We start from the raw sequence: 27226 nt of genomic DNA, 5'->3' as shown, positions 1-27226 counted from the left end.
TTCAGGAGATATGATGAATTGAAGATATCATGAATTTGTTGGTGTGCAAAAGTATGTGTGTCAAAATTAAAACTTAAAAAAAACAACAGTTCAGTAGTCAGTTTTGTGGGCTTAGTAGTCCTGATAGTCAGAGAAAGGAATTAGTTTATCTTAAAATTTGATAGCTCAAAAGCTTATAGTCAATTAAGATTTGATTTCAAAGCACTGATCATTTTTTTATCAGGCAATATTTCTAAAATCTGTTTTGATTATATTGCAGCCAGAATTTTCTGAATGCAGTGATATTCAAAAATGGTTCAAATGGCTCTGAGCACTATGCGACTTAACTTCTGAGGTCATCAGTCGCCTAGAACTTAGAACTAATTAAACCTAACTAACCTAAGGACATCACACACATCCATGCCCGAGGCAGGATTCGAACCTGCAACCATAGCGGTCACATGGTTCCAGACTGAAGCGCCTTTAACTGCACGGCCACACCGGCCGGCATCAGTGATATTCCTGTGTCTTGTATTTTAAAGGAAAAATTACAACTTTATATTTTTGTTAAATAGATTATAAATGACAGTTCTATTGGAAGCCAGAGCAACTTAACTACAAATTAATTTAAGAGATGAAAAAGTAGTGTCTTGTGTTTTTGCAAAATAAAAAAAGCTACGTCATTTCATACATGAAATCATTAGTCATAAAAATATGGTCTGGTTAACTCTATAATGCTCAGTCTTTAGTATTGTTATTCTAGTTCCCATGTTCTTGTTGTTGTTGTGGTCTTCAGTCCTGAGACTGGTTTGATGCGGCTCTCCATGATACTCTATCCTGTGCAAGCTTCTTCATCTCCCAGTACCTACTGCAACCTACATCCTTCTGTATCTGTTTAGTGTATTCATTTCTTGGTCTCCCTCTACGATTTTTACCCTCCATGCTGCCCTCCAATACTAAATTGGTGATCCCTTGATGCCTCAGAACATGCCCTACCAACCGATCCCTTCTTCTAGTCAAGTTGTGCCACAAACTTCTCTTCTCCCCAATCCTATTCAATACCTCCTCATTGGTTATATGATCTACCTATCTAATCTTCAGCATTCTTCTGTAACACCACATTTTGAAAGCTTCTATTCTCTTCTTGTCCAAATAAGTTGTCGTCCATGTTTCTCTTCCATACATGGCTACACTCCATACAAATACTTTCAGAAACGACTTCCTGACATTTAAATCTATACTCGATGTTAACAAATTTCTCTTCTTCAGAAACGCTTTCCTTGCCATTGCCAGTCTACATTTTATATCCTCTCTTATCAAGAAACATGAAGCTGTGAATTGTCATCAAAAGGTGAAGCAGACAAGACAATTGGATAGTTTATTCACAATAGTGTAGACTATGCCACTCACAATTGTGAAATACTATTTGAAAAGTGTAGATGCATGGTATGTGTGGGTACTATGGAAGTAACTGGCTGTGTTAATATAAAGACAATGGCAGCAGAGTGTAGATAATTGAGCAATTATCACAATGTGTGTATGTAAGCAGGCACTGCACAGTTATCATTGTGTGTGTATTCCAAGACTTTGTAAATCAAATCTGTATCATCACAGAGATATTTGTTTTGTGGCATTAAATTGCCCAGTAATAGTGATTTCATGTGTCAGTGTTTTCAGTTAACACTATTACAATCTCACATTCTGATGCACCACTACTGTTAATATTTTAGACTGTCAGTTCACAGCAATAACGCATGGAGAAGGTGGACACAGTAAGAAACTGGGTGCAGCCAGATATGTTTCAGTACCACTATTGGAAGAGCCTCACTCCCAAGATCCTGAGACCACAAATTCCAATACAAATCAAGAAATGTATTAGACAATATTACTTTCTCCCACCTACGTCTTCTCTAATTACCATGCATGCAAAGTTAATGAAATTTAGTTACATACAGAGTAGTACCAAACTTTTCCCTTCCTGAAAACTATCTAAGCTTAGGGTAGTTTCAGGAGAAGTTATTCTGATGCACTATCCAGAAGCTGCTTCTGGTTACTACAGAAGAATACCATACAGTGTAAAAACTTACCTTTCCAATCATTTTATGTGAGACAAATTTGACTGAGTTGCTGTTGTTATTATCATGATTAATATATGACATTCTGACATTTATACTTGTAACAGTGAATCTCTGGAACATTTGTCTTAGCTCTACTAATTAATTGATGTAAAGATATACCCAGTGATGCAAGAGATGGCCCTGATGCTGTAAGTGCTCCTCTGATCTCTGGTCTTCCGATTTCAGTTGTGTACACAACAGCTGGACTCGTTCCCATACCTGTAATTTGTAACTTTTGAGTGATGAAAAACATCATTCTAATGAAGTGCAGCATCTATCTAACACAGCTACTTACAGTATTAATGATTACAGTGCTTAAGTAATGTCACTGACTGTAATGTACTGTTTTGTATTTTCACTTAAGATTACCATAGATCAGTGTCACTCCTTACAATGAGAAGCTAACATTTAAAAATCTTTGACTCCTTAACACCTTTCCATTTATACTTCCCACCTGCTTTTAAGTTTGTAACATTCTCTACATCACTGTCAGTATGTATGCAAACAGGTATATGTTGTGAAAAGGGGTAAAATGTCTGTACAAGTGTGAAAATTTACTTAACTAGGAACCTCACAGGATATGACACGATCTGCAATTAAAACTTCAGAATCTATAAATTTTCTGTATGATTATAACCAGACAATAAGACTCTGTTTCTTTAACATAAAAAGGGTTTCAAAACACACAAAAAATACGAAGTACTTGAATTCTAGATAGCAGTGATTGCTGAAGCACTTAAAAAGATAGCTGTATTTCAAAATTTTGATTCATTTTATATGTCTGCAATGCAGAAAACTGTAATTACAGAATTACTGAAACTTCACTAATGGTTGAAATTAAAGTTGTATGAATAGATATATGGAAAGTTTTGGCATTCATGCACAAATTCTGAAGGTGGAATAGTACAGTGCAATTGTTTTGTTTTTAACCATTACTTTGTCCTCACATTTGTTATTACAACTGATCTATGAAATGGTTTAATCATTATTGACTTACTCACTTTCAAGGGGTTGAGTAAAAGAATTGAATGTTTAAACACAAATGTTCTTAATGTCAACTCCAGAATAAGACTAGAACATATTCCATCACCATTCACATTTAACTTTTTCGTGGTTATTTAAAGGTTTATTCACTACAAAAGAAGTAACATAAAATATTTATATTTTATTAATTATTACACTTAATGACATAACATGATTCTTTCAAGTAAAAATCACTTTTTGCGCAATAAACATCATAATCAGATCCACTGAGAGAAGAAAACAGATTATGTTATGCTGTTTAAAGCTATTTTAAATGAAAACAAGCATGTCAATTTGGGACACTGGATATAGGCCTGTATTTGACAAGTTTATGAAGGAAGATGTAAATTTCAAGGCAGTAAAAATGTCTGCCAGAATTGCTGTTCATTCATTTGTTTGATAAAAAGTGTCTGAATATTTTACAGAAGTATGTTATAATAGTGTTGTGTAAAGTCAGTGACCAAACATCTCACAACTCCTTTTCAGGGTCTCCCACTGATGTGACAACACACAATATTTTGACATTATAATGATATGTGTGTGTGTGAGAGAGAGAGAGCAGGGATAAGGGGAGGGGGTCAGGTGACAGGTGAAGGGAATATACAGTTTGAAATTAACTACTTTACTCAGTAAGAGTAAGTCTTCAGTTAACCAACTGAACTGATAACTGTTGGATCTCAGCTCTTCAATGTACCTTTGTTAGCTATTTGCATTAAGTATCTCTTATTTGCTCTTCCTTGCAACTTCTGTCTTTATAAACAGTTGTTGCAGCTCATGAAAATCGTGGAATAATAAGTTTCTCTGGTATGAACTGTGACTAGAAGGCCCACTTAAAGGTGCTTACTCTTGGCAGGCATGGGCAAAGCATTCAATATCTCTGTATAATCCTGGTCAATATATACAACCCATTTGCTGCTCTATACCCCAGAGATTGCAAGGTAATCAAGTTAATATGCAGATTCAGAGCCTGGGAGGAATAATGGCATAATTCTTGAAATACTCTTGTGTTAAAGCAGCAGTACCCTTTGGGATACCACAAGTTGATGGTGCAATGAGTAATAACTGCAAGGGACCAAATCAGTCTTTGTTGCTAAGCCATACTTGTTGGACAATATATGCCACGTACTAAAGAATGAGATCCTGGGCTATGAACTTGGTTATCGTCACCTGAAATTATTAAACCATTTCCACCACTTTCTTATTTAGCTAGAAACATACTACTTCATGATAGTCAAAGAGTGTTTCTGTGGCACAGCAATTAGCATTGCCAACTACTGTCATTGATGTCCCAGATTTGTTTCCTTGTAGCAGTCTCATACTTTTCTGTGCTGGAAATCTCTGGAACGTGGTCTACTCAGGCACATGAGGTCAAATGAGGAGCTGCTTAATAATACTTTTCAACCACATAGACTGTTTTTAGTGCTTATTTATCAATTTGTGACTAATACAGTTTCATCGCTCTTAAAATCATTGTTGTACATGAACCCTAATTTTCTTTTATGCTAGGCTGGGAATAGAGCCATACCAAGGTGATCCTGCACCCCTGGCTGAATTACCAAAGCTACACAGTGTTTTGACCCATTAAAGAGCCAAATTCATCCTTGAGCCCATGAGGTACTGAGGAGGACAGAAAAATTCATAACATGGCTGCGGAAAGCAAGAAATTTGACTTCAGATGAATAAGCCCAACTAAATATGGGCATAAACAGTTTCAATTATTCCTTCAAAAGAGCTTCCAAAACTTGGAAAGACATGACAGCTGATACTGTTGTTACAAGATTCCAAATGCAGTAAAAGCATGAAAAGGAAAAATACTCCTAGCGTTAACAATGGCTACTTCTAAAATGCTAAATGACATGTAACCTTCCTACATAGTAACTCTGTTTTTAAGTTCCCCTTACAGGAATGTGCTAGCTATTATTTGACAATCATTGCATAGAAGCAAATTCTGGTGATCCCTGGCGCACTAAACATGTTCAAATTTGCCAAAAAGTGGACACACCTGTGTTCACTGGTAAGTTAATCAACAAAACTTTAATTTGACAAATGATCAACAATTCAAGTCATATCTCCAACACTAGATTCCAAGCTGCTGATATTGAAGTTTCATTGGCTACGGAGCCTTTTTGGGTTGCTGTTTAGCACCCACATTTTATGTGGGTGATTCAGTGACAATACACACATTCAGAAGGTTTATTATGGCAGTTAATCCAGTCTTAAGGCTTATCAACAATCGGAGCAAAATGGTAGCCTTTGGCAACCATGTGAAGCTGAATTAGAACTAGGTTGACATGATTCAATACCATAGTTTGTTGTCTTTGTGTCTCGCCATGTCACTGTGGGATAAATTTGTAGAGTGCTAACATTGACATAGTGCTCAGGAGTCTAGTAGAATGTTCTTGGACTGTACTGAAAGCTGCAGTCTGCATTTTGTTCTGAAAATTTTGTTCTGCAGTGACAGAAACTTCCAGTGTTGAAGCTGTTGCCAGACTTTGCTAGAGGGATGTGTCCAGAAGCTCCAGTACAGACTGCTTGTGTCTGTTGACCTAGGTTGTAAGGAATAACAATGTTATGGATCAGTGAATCTGTGTTGCACTGTTGGCAGTGAGAGTAAGTACGAACAAAATGGCTGTGGTGACCAATCCGTCTATAACCAGCAATCTAGGTCTCATAAGTTTGCATCGGCAACTTCCTCCAATTCTAACTTAGCTGTTGTTATGTGGCTCTTCCACATGAACTGTTTATTACCAAGTCATAAATCTCAGAGAAAGACAAATGATTAGTATTTGCCTGTGACTTTAATTTCTGTAGAAGCACAACATATCAGGAGAAGAAGATTGTGATACCGAAGAAGCAGCCTTTCCATATAGTGAGGCTACATGAAAGTTTGAAAATGATGCTGCAAAAGGCAAAGGTAAAGATAGCTCCCATTCCTGTGACACTTCATTAAAGGATGCCATGGTTGGTGGAGAAGCATTTGATGCTGCTGATTTTCTTATTAACGAGAACTGTATCTGTTCTTAATGGTGTAGTTGCTGTTCGCCTGACTGTTGCTGTGACTGCGCCAACTGGCTGTGCACTTACCACCAGTTTTCTTGTTGTATTTGTAGCAGCTGTTAATACCGCTGCTCTTGTGGTTTTAATTGTCACTGCCCTTGACTGACTCTCTCTTGGCTGCACAAACTTCAAAATGTCCATGTCCTTAATGCACTGCATCAGTTCATAATGTTTTAGGTCTTTTTCTTGTGTCAAGACAAGTTTAGTATCCTCACCGGATGCAAGCACAATATCTTCTGGTGATGTAAGCTAGGAGGAAAGTGTGTGCACTTTCCTCATCCAGTTATGCTGATGTTTCCAAAGCTTTCTGCTAGCTGACATTACTTTCACACACAGTTACTCACTTTATTTTGATTTTTCTCCCAATTTGCTATTGTGGCTTTGTATACTGTTGATGATTCTAGGCTACCAAATTTAGATTACTCTTGTTTTTTTCATCGACCACTTGGTCTTTTTGGTCAACTGCCATTTCATCAGAAAATGACTCGTGGTTCTCCCACATCTTAGTAGAGTATTACTACAGTGGTGACGAGAATGACTCTTGTCGTAATGATACTGGTAGATCAAAAGTTTTGGAGTATAGGCAACATCACATGACGCAGCAAGAACAGCTGCAGGACCAGTTGTGGCTGCAGCAACTACTGCAGCAGGAGTAGCTCAACCAAAAGGCAGAGCTGGTTTGCAACGTGAGCTTGCAGCCACTGAGATGAGCACCTGTGGGGTGGCCTTCACCCAAACCCCCACCGTTCTCTGTGTTTGATGACTGAATACAGGGTGTTACAAAAAGGTACGGCCAAACTTTCAGGAAAGATTCCTCACACACAAATAAATAAAATATGTTATGCGGACATATGTCCGGAAACAATTTCCATGTTAGAGCTCATTTTAGTTTCGTCAGTATGTACTGTACTTCCTCGATTCACCGCCAGTTGGCCCAATTGAAGGAAGGTAATGTTGACTTTGGTGCTTGTGTTGACATGCGACTCATTGCTCTAAAGTACTAGCATCAAGCACATCAGTCTGTAGCATCAACAGGTTAGTGTTCATCACGAACGTGGTTTTGCAATTAGTGTAATGTTTACAAATGCGGAGTTGGCAGATGCCAATTTGATGTATGGATTAGCACGGGGCAATAGCCGTGGCGCGGTACGTTTGTATCGAGACAGATTTCCAGAACGAAGGTGTCCCGACAGGAAGACGTTCGAAGCAATTGATCGGCGTCTTAGGGAGCACGGAACATTCCATCCTATGACTCGCGATGGGGAAGACCTAGAACGACGAGGACACCTGCAATGGACTAGGCAATTCTTCGTGCAGTTGACGATAACCGTAATGTCAGCGTCAGAGAAGTTGCTGCTGCACAAGGTAACGTTGACCACGTCACTGTATGGAGAGTGCTACGGGAGAGCCAGTTGTTTCCGTACCATGTGCAGCGTGTGCAGGCACTATCAGCAGCTGATTGGCCTCGACGGGTACACTTCTGCGAATGGTTCATCCAACAATGTGTCAATCCTCATTTCAGTGCAAATGTTCTCTTTACGGATGAGGCTTCACTCCAACGTGATCAAATTGTAAATTTTAACAATCAACATGTGTGGGCTGACGAGAATTCGCTCGCAATTGTGCAATCACGTCATCAACATAGATTTTCTGTGAACGTTTGGGCAGGCATTGTTGGTGATGTCTTGATTGGGCCCCATGTTCTTCCACCTACGCTCAATGGAGCACGCTATCATGATTTCATACGGAATACTCTACCTGTGCTGCTAGAATATGTGCCTTTACAAGTACGACACAACATGTGGTTCATGCACGATGGAGCTCCTGCACATTTCAGTCGAAGTGTTCGTACGCTTCTCAACAACAGATTCGGTGACCGATGGATTGGTAGAGGCGGACCAATTCCTTGGCCTCCACGTTCTCCTGACCTCAACCTTCTTGACTTTCATTTATGGAGGCATTTGAAAGCTCTTGTCTACACAACACCGGTACCAAATGTAGAGACTCTTCGTGTTCGTATTGTGGACGGCTGTGATACAATACACCATTCTCCAGGGCTGCATCAGCGCATCAGGGATTCCATGCGACGGAAGGTGGATGCATGTATCCTCGCTAACGGAGGACATTTTGAACATTTCCTGTAACAAAGTCTTTGAGGTTACGCTGGTACGTTCTGTTGCTGTGTGTTCCCATTCCATGATTAATGTGATTTGAAGAGAAGTAATAAAATGAGCTCTAACATGGAAAGTAAGCGTTTCCGGACACATGTCCACATAACATATTTTCTTTCTTTGTGTGTGAGGAATGTTTCCTGGAAGTTTGGCCGTACCTTTTTGTAACAAATGGTTCAAATGGCTCTGAGCACTATGGGACTTAACAGCTGTGGTCATCAGTCCCCTAGAACTTAGAACTACTTAAACCTAACTAACCTAAGGACATCACACACATCCATGCCCGAGGCAGGATTCGAACCTGCGACCGTAGCATTCACGCGGTTCCGGACTGCGCGCCTAGAACCGCGAGACCACCGCGGCCGTTTTTTTTTTTTTTTTTTTTTTTTTTTTTTTTTTTTTTTTTTTTTTTTTTTTTTTTTTTTTTAAACACCCTGTAGAGAGGTGGCAAAGCTGCCTCCATAGATTTATGTTGTGCTGCAAGATCAGAAACATATCGGATCCCAGAGTCCAAAGCAATTTTTTTTTTTTTTTTTTTTTTTTTTGCAGCAGGAATAGTTAGTAGGAGATCGCGCAAAAGCTGTGTCCGTGCACTGGCCCTGAAGCATTAGAAATTAACGAACTGTGCCCTTTGCTGAGTGAGCATTTCTGGCAGCAAATGCATGTTGTTGCAGCGAGATACCAGTTTAAGCCATGCAGGAAGCACAGGGACCATTTTTATGGATCCTGGATAGCAGACTTGCAAGGTCTTCCCCAGAAATGTACTAATGTCTGAATGTACTAATTGCAGTATCTCATATTCTAATTTGTTGCGTAGAGATGTAGTTGTAAGATTAGCTATGGGCAACTGAGTTCAGACTAGAGCTTTGGAATCATCCTCAAATTTGTCCCTCAGATGACAATCAAGGTGCAACTACTGAGTTAGAAAACTTTTCTTGCTCCCAAATAGATTTCAGTGGACTTAGTAAACAGATGCAGCCTAGACAGGTGTCTAGAAATAGCTAATGTTCCTTAGACAATAAGAGAAATTCCCCCAGCTAGTCGGACATTTCACCTGGAAAGATGTATACATAAACAGTTTGTCTCAAACGTTTTGGGTCAAACTAAAACAGGTGATTGAGACAGGGAACCAATGGTTGGAAATGTGTATTTATTGTGTTACAGACACACACAATGTACACCACATAACAGCATCATAGCTCACAGTAACTGTTCAAAGTGAAGACCAGCAGTGTCAGTGCACGAATGGCAATGGCGCATGAAGTTCTGCTGTACTCTCTCAAAGATACCTGGTGTCTGTTGTACCAGGACACAGGCAACTTGGACCCTAGCAAGCTGGTCTTTGTCCATTTCTATGGGGGGTTTCATACCCCAACATCTTGATGTAACCCCAGAAGAAAAAGTCCAGAATTATGAGAATTGGTGATCACACTGGCCATGGGACAGGGCCTCCCATTTCAATCCAACAATGAGGATTGTGTTGTGCAGGTGCTCATGGACATTAACATCGGAGTGGGCTGGTGCACCATCATGTTGAAACAACATCCTTTCACAGCAAACAAGGGGTACAGTCTCCAAGAACTGTGGTGGCACATCTCAGTGGAATACTACGTAACTTGGCCCAGTGAAATTTGGAGGCAGCAAATAAGGTTCTATTATGTGGGCTTTGACAATGCTCGCCCATATGTTGACAGAGAATTGTTACTGGTGGCCACCAATATGGGTGGCACGAGGATTGTCCTCACTCCAGACATGGCTGTGGTAGCTGTTGGAAACACCACCACTGGTGAATGAGACCTCATCTGAGAACAATACAAACTGTATGAAATTTGGCACTAAAACACTGTTGTGGATAATCCATCGACAGACGTGAACATGGGCAAGTCCATTATAGGGATGTTTTTGTCGTGTAACCACTCCCCCACAGGCCGTGCATTATCAACAGGTGCTCGATCGTGTTGAAAGATCAAATCGCCATCCCTGAATTGCTCTTCAACACTGGGAAGGAAGAAGGTGCTTAAAACATCAATGTAGACCTGTGCTGTCATAGAGCCACGCAAAACAGCAAGGAGTGCCTTCCATGAAAAACACGACCATACCATAACACCACCGCTTTCGAATTTTACTGTTGGCACTACACACGCTGGCAGACGACGTTCACCGCGCATTCGCCATACCCACACCCTGCCATCGGATCGCCACGTTTGAGTACCGTAATTCGTCACTTCACACAACGTTTCTCCACTGTTCAATCGTCCAGTGTTTACGCTCCTTACACCAAGCGAGGCGATGTTTGGCATTTACCAGCGTGATGTGTGGCTTATGAGCAGCCGTTCGGCCACGAAATCCAAGTTTTCTCATCTCCCGCCTAACTGTCATAGTACTTGCAGTGGATCCTGATGCAGTTTGAAATTCCTGCGTGATGGTCTGGATAGACATCTGCCTATTACACATTACGAGCCTCTTCAACTGTCGGCGGTTCTGTCAGTCAACAGACGAGGTCGGCCTGTACGCTTTCGTGCTGTACGCGTCCCTTCACGTTTCCACTTCACTATCACAGCGGAAACAGTGGACCAATGGATGTTCAGGAGTGTAGAAATATCGCGTACACCCAATCACCTGACCACGTTCGAAGTCCGTGAGTTCCGGGGAGCGCCCCATTCTGCTCTCTCACGATGTCTAATGACTACTGAGGCCGCTGATATGAAGTAACTGGAAATAGGTGGCAGCACAATGCACCTAATATGAAAAACGTATGGTTTTGGGGGTGTCCGGATACTTTTGATCACATAGTGTGTATGTGTATGTATAACTGTATGCTCATTCAGAAGTCAAGTATGATAACTCATACGTAACGTTATATGTTAGCCTATCTGTTTCTGTTATTTACATGTTAAGACAAAGTACTTGTGCACTGAACAATAATTAGTAAAAATTTGACTCGTTCTAAATCCAGAGATATATTCTCATATGGGTCTGTAGAACTCGAAATAAATAAATAAAGTAAAGGTGCTGAACGGGGACTCGAATCTGTAACCTTGTCTTTTGTCAGTCTATTTTTGGGTGTTTAAAATCTGCTCAAACTACTATGGCGTGTATCGTGATCGTATGTGCTACAAAAATGATGTTGTTTCTGCAGGATGAGTCTGCTGACCCATAGAAGACTAATATCAACAACTTTTTATACGTTTATTGGGTATTCTCAGCCACGTTATTTCCCATGCAGTGTGAATTTCTACTTTAGTTGACTTAGTTTTCTGTCGTCTTGCACTAGTACGCTACCTATCATCTGATATGATCTGTCTTTTCGGTAAATACTCACGTTTACCCTCTAGATATCACTATTATCAATTTATGGTTTTCGGACGCTCAGTTAAATAAATTGGTGATGCACTCCTGAGTCCTTCAATGGGACCCCACAGGTTTCATCCCTATGGTCCAAGACAAGGAGTCAAAACAAGGATTTCCATAGAATCGCCAATGTAGTTGCCTCAGGACTTGCACTCGGTACAAACCTAAAGATCGAGTCAGACTATGAACTTCGTCGAAGCGCCAAGAGCATGGCCAGTTGGTTTAACCATGTTTGACAATCGTCAAGATGAACCACTTACAACTTCAGAACCGAGCGGCTCAGTTTGTGGCTAGTTACCATCCTGTGCCTTGAATTACTGTTTGGATAGCCTCTTCAGTATGTTAAATGAGTCCCCAGCGTATGCAGTCAATGTAAACGGTATTTCTTCGTATCCATTGTCACCATTGCACTAAGGGAACTACAGTCCCCGTCAGCACTGGATTTAATATGACATGGGATGTTAAAGGCTTTCCAACGAAACAAATGCGTCCCATTGGCTCAGATTCAGTGCACATGGTATCTAATTCCGTCACTCACAATTTCGTGTTACTCCAAATTTCGCAGCATTCGAGCATACTTGAGGAATTCACTTAGCTAAATTGTAAAATCGTATACTTAGGACAAACTGTTTGTGACAAGCTGAGCTGAAAATTATACCAGGATAGTGGATTTTTAATTACGCTATAAAAGGGTACCATATTTTTGAGAATAGATAATTTTCCACATAAGCTCAAGACAGTCAGAGATGTTGCAAGTATCTGTATAACAGAAAAAATTAATGTTTGTATTCACTTAATGTTTACGCCAAAGCATATATAATATTGAGACACATGTACTTATGAAAGTCATAAATCCTAAAGACTCTAGCAGGATCTCAGTAATAATAATGAAAAAACACTTACCTCCCGATATTCCAGTCAGTATACGTCCAATAAATATAGGTAGGAAACTTTGTCCAACAGCAACTAATATCCATCCAGCTGCACATGGGATAGCAGCCATTTTTATCGCGTTCAGTCGTCCATATGCTTCCATGAGGATACCTCCAAGTAATGCCCCAATCGGTACGACAAGAACTAAGACACTTGCTAAAAATGTTAAATAATATTTAGTACACAAACCAGAATAAATATCAATAAGCTCAAGTAATGTTTATGTGTAAAGGAAATCTTTCATATATAACTGCTTGCGAGTAAATAATTCTCATATAGATACTAATAAGAAGATAATTAAGTATAATAAAGCTACATCTCTTTTTAGAACATCGTGAATCGATAAAAGGCCTAGAAATTAGACATTCCGTGACACTAGTAATAACTGATAAATATTCTGGCAATAAACCCATCTAGACATAAAAAGAAATGGTATTATAAGTATATGGTTGTCTGAACTCGAATCCAGTACTCCTCTGTTCACAGAAAAAACCTCACCACAGAATAAATCCAGCATTCGTTTCGATCCAAACATTATTGTACAGACTACCATATGATGGAGAACTCTCGAGGGTGTACAATGAGTAGAAACTGAAAGTACATATACCGAATTGCTTTGTAATGTATAGTGTTGGCTATTAAAATTGCAGCACCATTAAAACGGGATGCAACAAAAGTCAAATTGGCATTAAATGTGCCACATTTTTCGACAGGCAAATTATTAGCATTTCAGCACAACCACACAGATTAGGCAGGAGCAACATCATCTAAATTTTGTATATAAGGAACTATTAAACAGCACATTCCGAATTCAGAAACCAGATTTGAACCTCGGTTTTTTTGTGAGAAGTTCTCATGTACTCGTACTAAGGAGTGTGGAGAAATTGTACCCCGTCTCATTCTGTGATGCCGCTGCTCGCATTGGTCGGTATCCCGTGACTGACTTGGGAATATGGTCTCGGTGCTTTCAAGAGGGCCATGCTGAACGCCATGCAGGATCTTAAAGACCCCAAGCGACTAGTGCCTGAGAGGATACATACAAAGATTCAGGAAACGTGCTTGTTTGCAGCAAGACAAGTATCCATGTGGACAGTACAATAACGTCTGCGGCACCACGGACTATTACCATGGCGACCATTGCTATGGCTTCCCTCGATGAAGCAACGGAGAGAGGCCTGCCGACAGTAGTGTGCCCATCGACAACGCTTAACACTGGAGTAGCACCACATTGTCTTTTCACGTGAGTCACGATTCTGCATCGTGACAGACTTATCTATGTATGGCGGCTCCTAGGAGAATTAACGTTGCCACACTGAATTTTTCATCATCATGCTGTTTGAGCACCTGGCATGATGGTATGGGGATGGCACTGAGTACACAGAACGATCACCCTGGTCTGCATAGGCAGTAATTTTGACACTAGGTGTTACATTGATGACATGTTAATATCGGTGGCTGTATCCTATCTTGGAGGACTCTGCAAAGTTATCTTTCAACAAGTTAACGCAAGATCGCATGTTACCTGTGCTGTCCTGACCTACCTCTATACAGAGCGTGTTCGGCCGTCAGTATGTTAGCACCTACTCCAAATGTCTTACCCACTGAAAACATGTGGGCATGGATTGCGGAGAGACTAATAATACTCCACGACTCACAAACCACTACGATTGATGAGATGAAGTGACATGTAGTGACATAACCATATCTCACATCTAAGACCAGTAGACTTGATGTCCAGCAGGGGGTGGCAGATCTGTATATTAAATTTCGCATCCTGTATACCCTGAATCACAGATGTGTTCTTCCTACTACATGCACACAGTAAGTACAATTTCGTTATTTGTTGTCCTTTCCGGTGTTGCAATTTTAACAGCCAGTAATGTACAGGGTGGTTATACGTGTAAATAAACTTTCGCTTCTTGAGCCAGGGTAGACTGAAAGCCATTTACCTTATGGGTATACAACTTTGTAGTAATGTGCGCTGCGCTGCAGGATTTGCGTTGTTAGTAGTGTTATGCGATGAATTGCTGTTAAGCAGTTTTTATGTAATGCCTTGCCGGTACTAGAATGGCGACGTAGGGTTGAAGCACGTTTGCAGACAGTACACATGGATTTGGATAAGACGAACAGGGCTTTATTCGTAAATTTCTTATCAAAACAACAACAATAGTGCTGCTACACATCGCGATTATCGACCCATTAAAGAAATACTGATAGGTCCTTTTTCCGCACCGGGGTTGAACAAGATGATTCGGAAGTTTGAACTAACTTGCGCTTTTGGAATTCTTCTTGGGAAACACAGACGCCCAGTTGCTGGACAAATAGTTGAAGAAGTTACTGTTGCTATGAGTGAGAATTCTAGAAGCAGTGTGCCATATTTAAGTAGCGCACGAGCTGAGTCCCGACAGCTGGATATCCCACGGTCCACCGTTCTAAAAGTACTGCAAACAGTTGTGAAATGGTATCTTTAGTGCATTTTGAGGCTGTCTTAAATGCAGGTGGTAGTCATAGTGAGCAACATTTGTAAACTAGAATATAAACGTGGTAGACAGTTAACAAATGCTAACCTCTTATGTCGAAATGAGAATGTGTTTGATTCAAAGGTTCATTCGCGATTTCTCTTCTTCGTGTCCTTATAAATGTTTCTACAAAAGTTTTGTTAGCCCACAATCACTCGTTTTACCAGGGGCCCGTCTCTGGTACCGAATGTTTTATTGTAACTGCCCTTTACATTAGATAAACTTTTATATTCTTTAAAGTGAAAGTTAGGGAACACCAATAAGGGAAAGGATCAATTACATGTAACTTAAAGTTAATTACAGTTCCAATACAACTAATCCTTTCAAATTCAGAAGCAATTGTAGTGGACCTATAATTACTATCGAACGACCTTGCCGCAGTGGTTACACTGGTTCCCATCGGGTCATCAAAGTTACGCAATGTCGGGCTTCGCTAGCACTTGAATGGGTGACCGTCTGGGCCTGCCGAGAGCTGTTGGCAATTGGTGTGCACTCTGTCCTTGAGAGGCCAATTGAGGAGCTACGCTATGTGATCAAAAGCATCCGGACACCTGGCTGAAAATGACTTACAAGTTCGTGGCATCCTCCATCGGTAATGCTGGAATTCATTATCGTGTTTGCCCACCCTTAGCCTGGATGACAGCTTCCACTCTCGCAGGCATACGTTCAATCAGGTGCTGGAAGGTTTCTTGGGGAATGGCAGCCCATTCATCACGGAGTGCTGCACTGAGGAGAGGTATCGATGTCGATCGGTGAGGCCTGAGACGAAGTCGGCGTTCCAAAACTTCCCAAAGGTGTTCTATAGGATTCAGCTCAGAACTCTGTGCAGGCCAGACCATTACAGGCACGTTATTGTCGATCCACAGGCCGTGCATTATGAACAGGTGCTCGATCGTGTTGAAAGATGCAATCGTCATCCCCGATTTGCTCTTCAACAGTGGGAAGCAAGAAGGTGCTTCAAACATCAATGTAGGCCTGTGCTGTGATAGTGCCACGCAAAACAACAAGGGGTGCAAGCCCCTCCATGAAAAACAAGATCACACCATAACACAAGCGCCTCCGAATTTTACTGATGGCACTACACACGCTGGCAGATGACGTTCACCAGGCATTCACCATACCCACACCCTGTCATTGGCTTGCCACATTGTGTACCGTGATTTATCACCCCACACAACATTTTTCCACTGTTCAGTCGTCCAATGTTTGCCCTCCTTACACTAAGCGTCGTTTGGCACTTACTGTCGTGATGTATGGTTCAAAATGGTTCAAATGGCTCTGAGCACTATGGGACTTAACATCTGTGGTCATCAGTCCCCTAGAACTTAGAACTACTTAAACCTAACTAACCCAAGGACATCACACACATCCATGCCCGAGGCAGGATTCGAACCTGCGACCGTAGCAGTCGCGCGGCTCCGGACTGAGCGCCTAGAACCGCGAGACCACCGCGGCCGGCTCGTGATGTATGGCTTATGAGCAGCCCTCGACCATGAAATCCAAGTTTTCTCATCTCCCGCTTAACTTTCATAGTACTTGCAGTGGATCCTGATGCAGTTTGGAATTCCTGTGTGATGGTCTGGATAGATGTCTGCTTATTTCACATTACGACCCACTTCAACTGTCGGCGGTCTCTGTCAGTCAACAGACTCAATCGGCCTGTACGCTTTTGTGCTGTACATGTCCCTTCACGTTTCCACTTCACTATCGCATTGGAAACAGTAGACTAAGGGATGTTTAAGAGTGTGGAAATCTCGCGTACAGACGTATGACACAAGTGACACCTAATCACCTGACCACGTTCGAAGTCCATGAGTTCCGGGGAGCGCCCCATTCTGCTCTTTCACTATGTCTAATGACTACTGAGGTCGCTGATGTGGAGTACCTGACAGTAGGTGGCAGCACAATGCACCTAACATGAAAAACGTATGTTTTGGGGGTGTCCAGATACTTTTGATCTCATAGTGTATTTGCTTGCTAAGTAGTAGCTCCAGTCTCGAAAACTGACAACAGCCAGAAGAGCGGTGTGCTGACCACATGCCGCTCCATATCTGCATCCAGTGACGCCTATTGGCTGAGGATGACACATCGGTCGGTCGGTACCCTTGAGCCTTCCGAGGACTGTTCGGATGGAGTTAAGTTTTAGTTCTATAGTTACTAACACTTCATGTTATTTGCAACTTGTCCTTTCCGTTTTTGTTATTTTGTCCTTCACAGTCATTCAGAAGGGTCATCCTGCACCTCCGAAATGAAAAAAAGAAGTTTCGTCACATATGTATTGTCGGTCGGGGTGGCCGAGCGGTTCTAGGCGCTACAGCCTGGAACCGCGCGACCCCTACGGTAGCAGGTTCGAATCCTGCATCGAGCATGGATGTGTGTCATGTCCTTAGGTTAGTTAGGTTTAAGTAGTTCTAAGTTCTAGGGGACTGATGACCTCAGAAGTTAAGTCCCATAGTGCTCAGAGCCACATATGTATTAATCTCTTTACAAAATCTGTAATACAGAATTCAAACGCGTAAAGATTAGTGTTTGTGTATTTCATAGCACTATGTGGAATATGGGCATGTGCTTTCTACATGTAATGAACTACACCACGCAGTGAACGTTTGTAATTTACACAATCAGGTTTATTTACTGACTCCACTGAGAGACAGTAATAGTTATAGTGATGGAAATTGATTTCGAATACTGAAAGCGATCTGAACAGCAACCGCTATATCAGGGAGATCTCAGAGTCTGAGATACTGCAGCTCCTTCAGACGGCTCCACATATCGCGTATCAGCAATACAACGATGGGCCACCAGAGAGGACGAATGTGCAAGTCTTCTTTGGTTACCAATGCTTCCTTGGCTTGCATATTCACCTGACACGTCGCAAAGACGCACTGAGTGATCAAAATCTTCTGCAATCCCAATCATTTGTCATGCACCTAGTCTATGGAGTAAAACTCACTTCAGTCACCTGTCTCTTCTGTGTTACAGTCATCGATAGCCTTTGTAACATACGGTGTGATAACACATACTGAGGCTGAAATACAGTATCGTCAGTGGAGACAAACTGTCGTACACATCCTATCTGTTCTACCCATTTTAGTAACCCGTCGTTTTTCACTAAAGAAATTCTTAACATAATATTGAATTTTCTATATAACCTGTTGGTGTTTCTGCAGATCTGTTTATCATTGCAGGACTACGCAGTGTGCACAGTTTTCAAGAGGCGAACTAACACAGGATTTTGTGTGGTCTGTTAACGCTGGATTTTATGTTTTTGCTCGAAAACATCGCATTTCTTCGAAGTAGATGGGCTCTGCTGTGTGGGATTTTGATGCTCTCCTGTAAGATTTTGTGGACACATGAAGTTCGTGCTACTTCAGGGATTTTGTTTTTAGGCCCAATGGGGTAGGTGATGTGACAGTTCCATTGCCAAGTACCGAAAAAAATCATTAAAATTATACGAAACGTCAAAGAAGCGTCCCGGCATTCGCCTTAAGAGATTTAGGGGAAACATTGAAAACTTAATCCTGTATAGCTGAATAGGGCTTTGAACCGCAGTCGTTCAGAAAACGAGTGAAATTAAGCGAAACAACGCATTAAAATTATTACGTCTGTGCTGCAATAGTGTTTGATCGCAAAGAATGGCAGTATAAGGGGCAAAGAAGGCTAAAGGGTGTAATCTAACATGTCTTCACAGACATCAGGTATACGGCCTCCAGACTACCAGGTCACAAGTTGTCAAACAGTGAACGTGTTGCTGTTGTTGTACTGCAGTAGAAATGCCGGAACATCCAATCCGTATTTTCGAATCTCCTGTGTGAGATACGAAAAAGTATACTATTGATATAGGGAGTGCAAACAGGTATATTTAAATCTAGTATCAACCGCATTATTTGAGATGTAGATTCTCAGATAGCTACAATAAAGATAATTTTGCACAAGCTTTTCAGATGTTTCCCTGATGAATAATTTATTTTTAACTAAGGTGTAGACCACAGGGAAGTAAACTACATTTAAAATATGAATAAAAGACATGAAGAAACAATAACATTGTGCTTCAGGGAAAAGTTTGTTTAGATGCAGTTCAATACTGTGATCTCGCAAGTACGTTTCATTCTACATGTGGTAAACAGTCTATATTAGGGCTGACAGATCATGTGTGTGCATAAACTGATGACGGAAAAGTTCGTGCATTGATGTAGAGGAAAGGACGGACCAACATGATGCTAATGTTTATCTGCAAAGATACACGGGTTCAGCATGTAATCCTTGCAGTACTACCCTGAAGCAGAAGGTAGAGAACTGAAATGAGTGTATGTCAAAAACGTAACTGAGAACGAGTTCGGCCGTCGTTGGGATGGTAATGATGTTAGTGGAAATACTGTAAGGAGTGAAATGAAATTGCTGTGTGTACAGGGATTCCATGCAGATCCGTATGGGGGGACTACTTTACCTCCAGAATATTTTACCCAAGAGGATGGTATCATCTTTAAAACATACAACAGAGCTGCAGGTCCTCGCTAAACAGAACGACTGTCATTATTTTCAGCCATAATGGCTATGTTTGTGCACCGTGACTGTGTGGGATAAGTATTTATTTCAAGTTTCTGCTACCAGACACTTATTATTTTATGCTTAATCTAACATAATGCAACGCGTTTCGAACATGTTCTGTTCATCTTCAGGCGTTTATACATACATACGTACATATAGAGAAATGTTACTTAAAAATAAACAGTCTTAAACTAAATTAATCTAGAACTCTCTGTCCATTGTTTTTTACTGTAACTGCTGGTGTGGCATTTGGGGGGAAGGAGGGGGGCAGTGTATGGCTAGAAATCGAAATCAGTGATGTCTTCTGTTGGTTTTCTTCCTTGTGGTTGACTATGTGTATCACTGCCTGTATAGGATGCAGATAGATTTGCATCAGTTATGTGTTACGAAAATAGTGTGAAAGGCTTTTATATGACAGTTGATCACTTACAATTTCATCATCTTGCTGCTTCATTTGCATCGCTGGTGTAATGGCGGAGCTGTTGATTGATATTACACTATTGCACATTATATTTTTTGTTACTGACTGCCAATTTTTATATTATGCTTCAAACCCTTATTTAGTAGTGTCATTTCTGCCTGACTGAATTCATTGTTAGTTTAATTTACAACTCTTGGCAAGCGGCGTCGCTTGTTACACCATCACAACTGTCGCTTAATATTAACTACAAAAATTTGTGACTCTTTAGGAGGTGCTCGGCCAATGTAATCCACTCCTTGAATAGATATGAGGTAATTTCCAAGAGTGACTACGTATTGAAGTCGCGGTGTCCAAACGATACACATCGAACGTGCGACTGTAAATCGATCATGCGACTCTGGTGGCGGTCATTATGATCAATTATTTGTGATCGTCACTTTTATCTGTTTTCATCGTTCCCTTAGTGGCTCTAAGTTACATACCTCCGCGAATTAATGGCAAAAAGGGAATTGTTCCCGTAGCGTACGCATCACATGGCCTTTCACATGACGACAACACCTACGACGAGCAAGGTAAGTCATCTCATTTATAATTACAAGTATTTTTGTAACGGACTTCTTTTGTCATTGCCGCAGCGGACACCGTAAACATACTCATAACGCCCGCCACCAGAGTTGCGTGATCGATTTACGATCGCACGTTCGATACGTATCGTTTGGACCCCGCGACTTCGATAGGCAATCATTCTTGGAAATTACCAGATCTGACGTGAAGTTCTCCGCTGGTCTGTTACTATTGTTTCAGGCACTCCAAACTTCAGTATCCATTCAGAGGCACTTGTGTCACTGTTGCTGACTGCTGGTTTGGCACCGCTCCCATTTCTACGTATATTGAAAAATGATCTATGATTGTCATTACGTACTTATTCCCTGCAGGTGTTTAATTGATTGGATCTAAAACATCAGTCCCTAGAAAATCAAATGGTGCTAATGCTTCAGGTAACCTCTACAGTGGTACTCTTGTTCGATACAAATCCGCACTCTGTGCGCACTGTATGCAATTCCACACAAACTGTTTTACGATCGCCTGCTTATTCCTACACCTATATCTTTCTGTTACTCTCCTGTTGGTAGCTCTGCAACTTCCGTGGCCCGCTAATATGTGACCATGAGCTTCTTGTAGCATTCTATTCCTTAGCTTCGGTGGTACCTCTACCCGCCTTCCTAACTTGGTTACTTTGCGTAGCAACCGATCCTGTATACAAAATTGTGACTACTTAAAATAATGTTTACATTCATCATCCGCTCTCTGCGTCGTTTGCCATTGCTTTTGCTCATTGCCCCCCAGTGTGTAATACTGATACTTTTCTATTTAAGGCATCTGCATTCCCGTGCTTCTTCCCAGTTTTATGTGTGACTTCGAAATCAAATTCACTTAGTCCTACTGCCCATCGCGTCAACGTACTAGAAGGATTCTTTAACCCCAACAACCATTTTAATGCCGCATCATCTGTTATTAATCTAAACTTTTTACTGTACAGGTAACATTTGAAATATGTGATTCCATAAATAAAGCTTGAAATCTCTTTCTCCATTTTGGAATAATTTCTTCTGCAGTATTTAGTTGTCTTGATACGTAAGGTAGCGGATGTTTTACGCCTTCTTCCTCTTGTGACAACACACAGCCAAGTGCATGGTTTGATGCATCACATGATAAAACAAATTCAGTACTAAAATCCGGAAATATCAATATCGGACTCGATGTTAAAACTTCTTTTAGCTCCTCAAAAGCACGCCGGCACTCTTCTGACCATACACATTTAGTGCCCTTTTTGAACTACTGTGTCAACGGTCTAACAGTGTCTGCAAATACTTTTGCGAACCGGCGGTAATAGTTTGCGACTCCTAGGAATGGTTGCAATACCCTTACAGATTCTGGTACAGGAAATTCACGTAAAGCTCTACTTTATCTTGTGTCTGTCTTAACACCATTTTTACTTCTGATATGAAATAGGTGTGCTCCATCACAAAATTAGATTTTTCTGTACGCACTGGTAACTTCGCTGCTTTTAACCTTAGAAATACACTCCTGGAAATTGAAATAAGAACACCGTGAATTCATTGTCCCAGGAAGGGGAAACTTTATTGACACATTCCTGGGGTCAGATACATCACATGATCACACTGACAGAACCACGGGCACATAGACACAGGCAACAGAGCATGCACAATGTCGGCACTAGTACAGTGTATATCCACCTTTCGCAGCAATGCAGGCTGCTATTCTCCCATGGAGACGATCGTAGAGATGCTGGATGTAGTCCTGTGGAACGACTTGCCATGCCATTTCCACCTGGCGCCTCAGTTGGACCAGCGTTCGTGCTGGACGTGCAGACCGCGTGAGACGACGCTTCATCCAGTCCCAAACATGCTCAATGGGGGACAGATCCGGAGATCTTGCTGGCCAGGGTAGTTGACTTACACCTTCTAGAGCACGTTGGGTGGCACGGGATACATGCGGGCGTGCATTGTCCTGTTGGAACAGCAAGTTCCCTTGCCGGTCTAGGAATGGTAGAACGATGGGTTCGATGACGGTTTGGATGTATCGTGCACTATTCAGTGTCCCCTCGACGATCACCAGTGGTGTACGGCCAGTGTAGGAGATCGCTCCCCACACCATGATGCCGTGTGTTGGCCCTGTGTGCCTCGGTCGTATGCAGTCCTGATTGTGGCGCTCACCTGCACGGCGCCAAACACGCATACGACCATCATTGGCACCAAGGCAGAAGCGACTCTCATCGCTGAAGACGACACGTCTCCATTCGTCCCTCCATTCACGCCTGTCGCGACACCACTGGAGGCGGGCTGCACGATGTTGGGGCGTGAGCGGAAGACGGCCTAACGGTGTGCGGGACCGTAGCCCAGCTTCATGGAGACGGTTGCGAATGGTCCTCGCCGATACCCCAGGAGCAACAGTGTCCCTAATTTGCTGGGAAGTGGCGGTGCGGTCCCCTACGGCACTGCGTAGGATCCTACTGTCTTGGCGTGCATCCGTGCGTCGCTGCGGTCCGGTCCCAGGTCGACGGGCACGTGCACCTTCCGCCGACCACTGGCGACAACATCGATGTACTGTGGAGACCTCACGCCCCACGTGTTGAGCAATCCGGTGGTACGTCCACCCGGCCTCCCGCATGCCCACTACACGCCCTCGCTCAAAGTCCGTCAACTGCACATACGGTTCACGTCCACGCTGTCGCGGCATGCTACCAGTGTTAAAGACTGCGATGGAGCTCCGTATGCCACGGCAAACTGGCTGACACTGACGGCGGCGGTGCACAAATGCTGCGCAGCTAGCGCCATTCGACGGCCAACACCGCGGTTCCTGGTGTGTCCGCTGTGCCGTGCGTGTGATCATTGCTTGTACAGCCCTCTCGCAGTGTCCCGAGCAAGTATGGTGGGTCTGACACACCGGTGTCAATGTGTTCTTTTTTCCATTTCCAGGAGTGTATTTCCCTTAATCACTACATATGCTATTCCATATCACTCCCACAGACGATTAAGTAACAGAGATACACTAAACATTACCGTGGTTTTAAACTTCTGAGTACTCTGTCGAACAATCTCTGAAATGTTGCATCTGCATTATTTAATCCGAATGGTATTTTTCTGAATTGGTAGTGTCCCAGGGTGCCGAAAACGTTGTTTTGTGTCGATCCCGCTCACAACTTCTATCTGGTGATTACCACTTCTCAAATCCATTGCTGGAAAATATTTGCATTGCCCTAAACGAGCCAAGGTTTCTGTGACGTTTGGCAAAGGGTAGGCGTCCGTTATGGTTTTGGCATTTAGGTGTCTGTAATCAAAGCAAATCCTATAATGTCGTGTTTCATCCCTTGATTTTTTTAGCATGACGACTATTTCTGCCCCCATGCATTATTACTTTCTTCAATTATTCCATTTTTCAGCTGTTGATCGAAAAATTCCTCCAAAATTGAGTGCAAGTACCTAGGTATTTTGTATCGTTTGCAGTAGACTGGTGATTCAATTCCCGCTGGTATGCGATGCTTTGTAATATGCTCGTAATGGCCTTTTTGGAAAGAATAAATCTTTAAATTCCGAAAGTAATTTTTCCAACCGTTTCCTACTGCTTCCCTCTAGGTGCTTCACTTTGCGTTGTAATGCAGTTTCAATGGCGTACAGCAAATGTCCTTGGCTGAAACCTCTCGTGTCCTACTCTTCTTCCTCCAGGATATTCATATTAGCGACTAACAACACCTTTGCGCTAAAATTATCTATAAAACTAGGTATCTTCTTTTCACTCTTTATTTCTTCTATGCATACAATACCTCTTGTAAGTAAACAATCCAGATGATCTAATGCTTCATTCTCTTCTAACAGTTCCTACGCACACAAAATTCCTACCAGCAAGCTAGACTCAACACTGATCCAAAGCGAATCGTGCAAATCAAGTCTTAGTATTTGACCATTCGTGGTTTAATCGGTTCGTCTTTCACGACAGACTCCCAGACTCCCCTCACGACATTGCTACACTGGCAATGGCTTCACCTAACTGAAACATTTTTCAGTCACGTTCCACCGTGTGTTGCCGAAGATCGATTGTGGCAAGATGCTGATATAAGAAATCCAATTCCAGAATCATGTAGCCCCTCAAACACATGTGGCACATCCTGTGCACATTGTTTAAGTTGAACCATATCCAGGCAAAAGTCCACGTCCATCGACCCCAACGGTGTGACGTCTTTATCCGCCACTATACGCAATCTGTACCATGGTAGGTCCCATTGCTTACGTTTCACCAGATCATATTGTCGACCGACACATGCGACTACTATTCCTTCTATTGCACAATCCAAATCTGCATAAGATTTCGTAGCATCCAACCTTACTGCGGATGACCATAGGTGAACCTGAGGTTCCCATTGCCGTTTAACACCATTCTTCCCCGGTTCTCTGCCTCCAAAATTATTATTTCCTCTAACTTTTTTGACATGACCCTGGGGCTGGCTACAATGCCTTCTTACATGTCCTGTTCTTCCACACCTGAAAACATTTTATACTGGCTGCAAACACTCTCCATTTACCCTGCATTCCAATCTAGAAATCTATCTCCTCAATCTTTATAGCTAACCGTATTGCGTGCACAAATCCGTCAGATCCCCTGTCCTTACACGTCCTGACACTTCCGCCTGCAATCCTCTTAAAAAAGCATTGAGCGCCATCTGCTCATCTTCTTGCAAAATAATTCCGTTGACTTTAGCCTCATGTCCTAATTCATAGGTACATCCATTAATTTTCGGCGCTACAGTCTGGAACCGCGCGACCGCTACGGTCGCAGGTTCGAATTCTGCCTCGGGCATGGATGTGCGTGATGTCCTTAGGTTAGTTAGGTTTAAGTAGATCTAAGTTCTAGGGGACTGATGACCTCAGAAGTTAAGTCCCATAGTGCTCAGAGGCATTTGAGCCATTAATTTTCCTTATTCTATACGTAAATTGTTCCACAGTTTCCGTATTTCTCTTAGTTATTACCCCTCATTGTCCCCCACATGGTGGCAAGTGAGGAAAGTCTTCAATCCTTCTGCTAGCGTATTTCAGCGTTGGCTGTTGCTATACCATGCCCAGCTGGCTCTGCTTCGCAACACCTGTTGGACATGTTTTGTTTTGCAATGCATAACACTCTTGCCTGCCTGCGGCTGGCTCTGTTACAACTCACTTCCTCTCTGGTGTACTTTTTGACCGAATATGGTCGATACGCTTCAGCTGAGATGCATAGGCTACACTCCGTATCTGTTCTTAAGGTGTACTCACATTTGTCTTATACTCAGACGTCCACACCCATCCACTGCCCAGCACGCACTCTCAAATAAGAATGTACAAGCTGAGTGAAGCACATTGGTGGGTGCAGCGGCGTCAGTGGTTCCAAGCGACATCAGAAACGCTAGTTACCACAAATGTAGCTCCAGTCACCGTATTGCCACAGCTGCGTGGAGGAACAGCCTGATGCTTTCCGATGATTGGTACGCTACTTACGGTTAGTCTTTTCCCTTTTACTTTTCTTTTTGGCAGTACCTCTGCATACCCATACAGCCCCATGTACCTTTCATTAGGAACAACGATATGATCACGCGAAAGGAAGTTATAAACGTCGGCCGCTCTGACCGAGCGGTTCTAAGCGCCTTTAGTTCCGAACCACGCGACTGCTACGGTCGCAGGTTCGAATGCTGCCTCGGGCATGGATGCGTGTGATGTCCTTAGGTTAGTTAGGTTTAAGTAGATCTAAGTTCTAGGGGACTGATGACCTCAGAGCACATAGTGCTCAACGCCATTTTGAACCAAAGTTATAAACGAAGCAACTGGAATTGAACTGAATGGCTATAATGAGGCAGCTCTGACAAGATATCTCAAAATCAGCTTCTTTGCCTGACTGTCAGCTCTGAGAATACATATATTGAGGAGTTTTACAGCGTTAGCAAGAAATGATTGTAGCAGTTGTTTCTATTGTGGGGTGTATTATATACAGCTTCACATGAGTCTTAGTCTGAGAAATGGACGACAGGGGATAAATGGATTTACTTTGCGAATAAACAATTCAATTAACTTTTTTGGAAAGCATTGTTAGTAGTGAAGATATCACAATACGACAACAGTACAACGACGTGTAGCACGACGATGATATAAGGAGAGATATAACGCATGTACAACATGCAGATGACACAAACGTAAGGGCTGTGATGTTTGTGAGTGTAAAACAACGTTAGCCGGCCGAAGTGGCCGTGCGGTTAAAGGCGCTGCAGTCTGGAACCGCAAGACCGCTGCGGTCGCAGGTTCGAATCCTGCCTCGGGCATGGATGTTTGTGATGTCCTTAGGTTAGTTAGGTTTAACTAGTTCTAAGTTCTAGGGGACTAATGACCTCAGCAGTTGAGTCCCACAGTGCTCAGAGCCATTTGAACCATTTTTTTGTAAAACAACGTTAGCGTTTGAAGCAAACTTGCTTCACCTTTATGTAGGATGATGAAACTGAAAAAGCTTAAACAATAAGGATCATAGCAGCTGCACAGTACGAAGATAAAAACACTGTTTCTAATAAAG

The 27226-nt window shown here is 42.2% G+C and overlaps 1 protein-coding gene across 1 annotated transcript in view; it reads right to left on the bottom strand.

Moving 5' to 3' along the window:
* LOC126469886 (facilitated trehalose transporter Tret1-like) overlaps positions 1 to 27226 on the bottom strand; it is a 187671-nt gene that overhangs the window by 52671 nt on the left and 107774 nt on the right. The window contains exons 4-5 of the mRNA XM_050097221.1: positions 12602 to 12787; positions 2217 to 2315 (exon numbers count right to left, since the gene is read on the bottom strand). Coding sequence (XP_049953178.1) covers positions 2217 to 2315; positions 12602 to 12787 — 285 coding nt within the window. The remainder of the gene's footprint in view (positions 1 to 2216; positions 2316 to 12601; positions 12788 to 27226) is intronic.

The sequence above is a fragment of the Schistocerca serialis genome, chromosome 3 (assembly GCF_023864345.2).
Source record: "Schistocerca serialis cubense isolate TAMUIC-IGC-003099 chromosome 3, iqSchSeri2.2, whole genome shotgun sequence".
NCBI lineage: Eukaryota > Metazoa > Arthropoda > Insecta > Orthoptera > Acrididae > Schistocerca > Schistocerca serialis.
This window is presented reverse-complemented; position numbering and strand designations above follow the sequence as displayed.